At 60.3% G+C, this 6,532-nt stretch overlaps 1 protein-coding gene across 4 annotated transcripts in view; it reads left to right on the top strand.

Moving 5' to 3' along the window:
- The first annotated feature begins 490 nt into the window (after window positions 1-490).
- The window catches only part of PKN3 (protein kinase N3), a 17,453-nt gene continuing 11,411 nt past the window's right edge, over window positions 491-6,532 (top strand). For 3 of the 4 annotated variants that reach the window (XM_017499165.2, XM_017499164.2, XM_017499167.2), the window contains exons 1-6: window positions 491-934; window positions 3,223-3,463; window positions 3,653-3,798; window positions 4,479-4,590; window positions 4,662-4,789; window positions 4,993-5,176. In XM_017499165.2, coding sequence (XP_017354654.1) covers window positions 587-934; window positions 3,223-3,463; window positions 3,653-3,798; window positions 4,479-4,590; window positions 4,662-4,789; window positions 4,993-5,176 — 1,159 coding nt within the window. In that variant the 5' untranslated portion in view covers window positions 491-586. Of the gene's footprint in view, window positions 935-1,207; window positions 2,081-3,222; window positions 3,464-3,652; window positions 3,799-4,478; window positions 4,591-4,661; window positions 4,790-4,992; window positions 5,177-6,532 lie in introns of those variants that run through there. The other variant, XM_017499166.2, reaches the window with a different exon arrangement.

The following is a 6,532-nucleotide window of genomic DNA, read 5'->3' as shown; positions in this document are numbered from 1 at the left end:
AGTCTGTCGCAGAGGCTGGAGTGCAGTGGCCCGATCTCAGGTCACTGCAATCTCCGCCTCTCGAGTGTTCAAGTGATTTTCCTGCCTCAGCCTCTTGAGTAGCTGGGACTACAGTTGTGTGCCGCGCCACCACACCCAATTTTTGTATTTTTAGTAGAGATGGGTTTTCACCATTGGTCAGGCTGGTCTCGAACTCCTGACCTGATCCGCCTGCCTCGGGCTGCCAGACTGCGGGGATTACAGGCGTGAGCCAAGGTGCCCGGCCTAGTATACATTCATATAGTGACTAATATCTAGTTTGGGCCAACCATTCCGAGGAGAGAGACAATTTTTGATTGGCCCACATTACACCAACAACGTGCCAGATGAAGAGAGACTTGAGGGGCTTGGGCGAGGTCGTGGAGGGGCTCAAAGTTAGAGGCCTCCCCCTCCACCGCTGCACCAGGCTGGGCGACCTAGCCTCAGGGGGCGCTGTTCCCCCCACCCCCACCCCGGTCAGCAACTGGCCAGAGCCTGCAGGCGCGCGGCTGGGAAGGCTAGAGGACCTGGGCGCCGGCGATGCTCCGCCTGAACGTCCATCCCGGGCATGCGGCGCGGTCACGCCAGGGGGAACCGCGGCCGCCGAGGCCCCGGTGCTATGGCCGAAATCCCGCGGAATGTTGGATCAGAGGGAGCCGCTGGGGCGCGGGACCTCGGTCGTGGGGTTCGGGGCGCTGGACCGGCGCGGACGGGAGGCGGCGCTGGTCCCCCGGGTCCGGGCGGGCCAGCGGGTCTCGGGAGGGGGCGCCCGATCCCGCGTCTCCGGCGCCACTTCCCGGGAAGTTTCAAGTTTGAAAGTCCTGGCGGAGGGGCCGCGGCTTCCGGGACTGGAGTGGCGGAGAGGAGGGCCCAGAACGGCCGGAGCGGCGCCATGGAGGAGGGGGCGCCGCGGCAGGTGAACCGCACACGAGGAGTGCGTGGGGCCGGGAGGTGCGGGAAGCCCGGGTCACCGCCCCGGCGCCCCAAACCGCGGCCGCGTCCCCCACCCCGCCCCTCGCCCGCGCCCCTTCCCTGCCCCTGCTCCTGCCCCTGCCCCGACCCCGCGACGCCCTCGCAGAGCCGACCTGAGCCCCGGGTTTGGTCGTTTCTGGGCTCTGCAGCGTCTCCAAATCAGCCCCGGCTGACCCGGAGCGAGCACGGCTGAGTCCGCATGTGCGCCACCAGGGTGGGCCCCAGACGACATGTCCTAAAGTCGGTTTTCCCTGATGGGGCTCCAAGGCCGACGGGAATTAGCCGGGATAGGAAGGGGGGGCACGCGAGCCTGGGGGGATTAGAATGTGCGCGCAGCCCGGGGCGCAGTGTGTGCCACGCTTGGCACTGGCGGGAGTCCCTCCCAGAGCACACGAGGCGAGAGGGGAGCGGCCTCCCAGCTCCGGGGCGGGAACCTTCGAGTACACAGCGGGTTCTAGAATGCAGAGGGGGCCAGGTTTCCTGCCAGAGGTGGCAGTAGGTGCGCTTGGGCCCGGGGGACCGACGCAGTGTCTGTCTGCTACTGAGGAGGGAGAGGTGGTGTCCTGTCCCGGAGACAGTGGTGGGGAGGGGGACATTTGCGGACAGGAGCGGGTCCCGGCACAGAGCAGAAAAGAGGAGGTGTGCGTTTCCATGTCAGAGTTCTAACCCAGGGCAGACAGGACCATCGGAGTGTTTGGGGGTGCGCGTAGACTCTTGAGTGCCCAATCCAGTCGGTTAGGCCGCCGTCAGGGCTGGGTCTGCCCCCTCCCACCCCCTTTCTCTGGAGGTCCTCCGCCTGTTCCAGAGGTAGCTTGTACACATTTTCCGATTTCCTGTGGGGCCCCGCCCTGCAGCGGCAGCTGGGTGACTCAGGACCCCGGTGGCCGGGCCCCCAGCTCCATGGGATCTTTGTTTGCTCCGGCCTTTGGCTCTGGCCCTGTGGCCTGGGGCGGTCAGAGGATTTCCTGAACCTCGCCCTTGCCCTCTGACAGTTGGGCCAGCAGGCCCCGATGAAGTCTGGGGTGGGGGGGCTCCCTGAGTCTGGGGTTGCGGTCCTTTCCACTGGGCTCAGGAGATGGAACACAGAGAGGTAAGATGGGGTTCCTGCAAGAGCTCTTGTTGGGGGGTATCGTGGGTTACCCCGGCCTGAGGTAACCTTTGGCACTGGTTGCTTTGAAATGCTGGTGACTGGAAAGGAGGTGTTCCTGGCTCCAGCCTGGGTGAAGCAGTGAGAGGGCCTCTACTTCCAGGAGCTGAGTGGGGAGTGGGCACCCAAGGACTTCCTAGCCCCTCACTGTGCCTCTGCTTTGCTGCCTGTGGCATCGGGACATCAGGGGAACAAGCCCTGGCTCCCAGGCCCTTGGCTGCTTTCTCTTGTGGCTTTGTTTAACCCTTACTCAGCCTTGAGCTTTCCTGGGACTCTACTTTGCATTCCAGACTTAGAGAGAGCAACCTGAATTACCCAGGGCTGCCAGGGACAGCTGGGGCCCAAGAGATGGTGGCCTCTCCTCAGTGTCTTGACTGTGGCTAAGTTACTTCACCTCTCTGGGCCTCAGTTTCCTCACTAGAAAATGGGGGTGGGGTGGGTAATAGGCTGGGTGTGGTGGCTCATGCCTGTAATCCCAGCACTTTGGGAGGCTGGGGCAGGCAGATCACCTCAGGTCGGGAGTTCAAGACCAGGCTGGCTAACACGGAGAAACCCCTTCTGTACTGAAAATACAAAATTAGCCAGGTGTGGTGGCTCATGCCTGTAATCCCAGCTACTAGGGAGGTGAGGCAAGAGAATCGCTGGAACCTGGAGGGCAGAGGTTGCGGTGAGCTGAGATTGCCCCATTGCACTCCAGCCTGGGCAACAAGAGTAAAAATCTGTCTCAAAAAGAAAAGAAAAAGAAAAAGAAAATGGGGATAATGACCGCTGCTACCGGGTGGGGTTGCTGGGAGGAGTGATGTGGTAATACATGCAAAGCTCTTAGAATAGAGCCTGGCACCCGTTTACCGTGTGAACAATCCCCCCAGCCCCACCCTTCTCTACTGGGCAGAGGACAGGAGCCTGGCCTAGATGAGTGGCCTGGGAGTTTCCAACTGGCTCAGGCCTGAGCTCTAAGGGGAGAAAGGCTTCCCAAGCCCTGTGGGTGTCAGTCCTGGGTGCCGTCCTTTCCTCTGCCTCCATCTTCAGTGAGCAGAAGCTGCTGGTGGCTGTGGCACCCCAAGACTGCTCTCCACCCTCTGCAGCCTGGGCCGAGCCAGTGGCCCCCGGAGGATGAGAAAGAGGTGATCCGCCGGGCCATCCAGAAGGAGCTGAAGATCAAGGAGGGGGTAGAGAACCTGCGGCGCGTGGCCACAGACCGCCGCCACCTGGGCCATGTGCAGCAGCTGCTGCGGTCCTCCAACCGCCGCCTGGAGCAGCTGCATGGCGAGCTGCGGGAGCTGCACGCCCGAATCCTGCTGCCCGGCCCTGGGCCTGGCCTGGCTGGTGAGTGAGGAGCCGAGACTGCTCAGGACAGAAGGCTGCAGGCCCACCAGCCCGTGGCCTTGGCCCTGGCTGCTGTGGCAAGACCGCCTCACCTCCTGCCCATAAGAACAGTGGGGGAAGGAGGAGAGGCCACAGTGTGGGTCTCGGCTCTGGGTGAGGGACTCATATGCTCCATATCCCCATGCACAGAGCCTGTGGCCTCGGGAACCCGGCCGTGGGCAGAGCAGCTCAGGGCTCGACACCTGGAGGCCCTCCGGAGGCAGCTGCAGGTGGAGCTGAAGGTGAAGCAGGGGGCTGAGAACATGACCCACACATGCGCCAGTGGCACCCCCAAGGTAAGGCCCTACAGTCTGATGGCAAGGGCACCCTGGTGCCTGCTCTGATGGGGAAATGCTGCTCAGCCATTGAGCCCATAAGGGAGACATTGTCCCGGCCTGCAGCCTGATGGGGAAAATATAGCCCCAAAGCCCAGCTGGGTAAGGAAGGCCTGGCTGCAGTCCCTAGTGTGACAGAGAAGGCCTTGCCCTGGTCTAATGGGATCCCAGCCCAGCCCCAGTCCCAATTCCCAGCATGATGTGGGGAACTGGGCCTCAGTCCTTGTCTGACAAGAAGGCTTGGCTGTGGCCCTGATATGATGAGGGAGGCATGACCTTAGCCTTGATCTGAGGGGAGAGACTTAGCTTAGCCCCTGCCCTGATCTAATGTGGGAGGCTTAGCCCCAGCCCTGATTGGTTGGGTGAGGCTTAGCCTCAGCTCTGCTCTGATGGGAGAGGCATGACTCCAGCATGGATATGAAAGTGGAGGCTTGACTCCAGCCCTTGTTAGTCTGATGGAAAAGGCTCCCCCGCCCCACCAACTAGTCCAACAAGGGAGGCTTGACTCTAGTGTCTGGCCAACTGAGTGGGGCTTGACTTTAACCCTGTTCTGATGGGGGAGACCCAGCTCCAGTACCTGGTCTGATGGGGGAGGCTGTGGCCCAGGCCTGGTCTGATGGGCTTGTCTCATGGCCCCATAGGAGAGGAAGCTCCTGGCAGCCGCCCAGCAGATGCTGCGAGACAGCCAGCTGAAGGTGGCCCTGCTTCGGATGAAGATCAGCAGCCTGGAGGCCAGTGGGTCCCCAGAGCCAGGTAAGGCCTTGAGACACAGGGAGGGCGGAGCAGGGCAGAGCAGGGCCTGAGGGCTGCCCTCCTCCCCACAGGGCCTGAGCTGCTGGCAGACGAGCTACAGCATCGACTGCATGTTGAGGCAGCCGTGGCCGAGGGCGCCAAGAACGTGGTGAAACTGCTCGGTAGCCGGAGAACACAGGACCGAAAGGCGCTGGCTGAGGTCAGGCCCCCAGCCCTGGCCCTCTCCTAAGGCTGGCTTGTTCCCTATGCCACCCTCTGCAGGGATGTGAAGGGAGGGTGGCCGTGGAGAAGCAGAAGGCACCTTCTGTCGAGACTTCATGTGGAAGGTGGCTCTGGGTGGACTGGGCTTCTGCCCCCTGCCACACACCCCACGGGCTGGCTCTCCCTGTGTCCCCTCCGCAGGCTCAGGCCCAGCTCCAGGAGTCCTCCCAGAAACTGGACCTCCTGCGGCTGGCTTTGGAGCAGCTGCTGGAGCGACTGCCTCCCGCCCACCCTTTGCGCAGCAGAGTGGCCCGAGAGCTGCGGACTGCAGTCCCGGGATACCCCCAGCCTTCAGGGACACCTGTGAAGCCCACCGCCCTGACAGGTAGCCAGGGTTCCTCCCTCTTCAGAGTTCTTCTCTTTTTGGGGGAGCCGGAAGCACAAGGAACTTTGGGGGAAGAGTTCCAATCCTGGCCCCACCACCTACTAGCAGCGTGACTGTGGGAAACTGACATTCCTTCTCCAAACCTCAGTTTATCCATCTGTAAAATGGGAATGATAATAGGACCTACCTTATAGGGTTGCTGTGTTGCGTGTGATGTGTTAAGCACAGTGCCTAGCACAGTCAGCCCTCGGAAGTGTAGCTTTTATTTATATAAATAACCAGAATAATGCTTAAAGCACTGGTGTTGGGAAGCTCGCAGCCCTGGAAAGCTTGATACCCAGCACTGGGCAGCTTGGACTATTAGAAAGTTTTCTAGATCAGGCTCGGTGGCTCACACCTGTAATCCTAGCACTTTGGGAGGCCAAGGCTGGTGGATCACAAGGTCAGGCTGGCCAAGATAGTGAGGCCTCATCTCTACTGAAAATACAAAAATTAGCCAGGTGTGGTGGTGGGTACCTGTAATCCCAGCTGCTTGGGAGGCTGAGACACAGAATTGCTTGAACCTGGGAGGCAGAGGTTGCAGTGAGCTGAGACTGGGCTGCTGCACTCCAACCTGGGCAACAGAGTGAGTCTCCATCTCAAAAAAAAGAAAAAAGAAAAGAAAGTTTCCTTGGACCAGGAGCCATGGCTCATGTCTGTAATCCCAGCACTTTGGAAGCCTGAGGCAGGTTGAGGTCAGGAGTTCAAGACCAGCCTGGCCAACATAGTGAAATCCTGTCTCTACTAAAAATACAAAAAGTTACTGGGCGTGGTGGCGCATACCTGTAGTCCCAGCTACTTGGGAGGCTAAGGCAGAGGAATCCCTTGAATCCGGGAGACGAGGTTGCAGTGAGCTGAGATTGCACCACTGCACTCCAGCCTGGGCAACAGAGCAAGACTGTCTCAAAAAAAAAAAAAAAAAAGGCTGGGTACAGTGGCTCATGCTTGTAGTCCCAGCACTATGAGAGGCCGATGTGGGCGGATCATGAGGTCAGGAGTTCAGGACCAGCCTGGCCAACATGGTGAAATTCCATCTATACTAAAAATACAAAAATTAGCCAGGCATCGTGGCAGGTGCCTATAATCTCAGCTACTCAGGAGGCTGAGGCACGAGAATCTCTTGCGCCCAGGAGGCGGAGGTTACAGTGAGCCGAGATCCAGCTATTGCACTCCAGCCTGGGCAGCAGAGCATGACTCTGTCTTAAAAAAAAAAAAGAGTCGGGCCGGGCGCGGTGGCTCAAGCCTGTAATCCCAGCACTTTGGGAGGCCGAGGCGGGTGGATCACGAGGTCAAGAGATCGAGACCATCCTGGTCAAC

This window comes from Cebus imitator, unplaced genomic scaffold (genome assembly GCF_001604975.1).
Source record: "Cebus imitator isolate Cc_AM_T3 unplaced genomic scaffold, Cebus_imitator-1.0 Scaffold254, whole genome shotgun sequence".
Taxonomy (NCBI): Eukaryota; Metazoa; Chordata; class Mammalia; order Primates; family Cebidae; genus Cebus; species Cebus imitator.
This window is presented reverse-complemented; position numbering and strand designations above follow the sequence as displayed.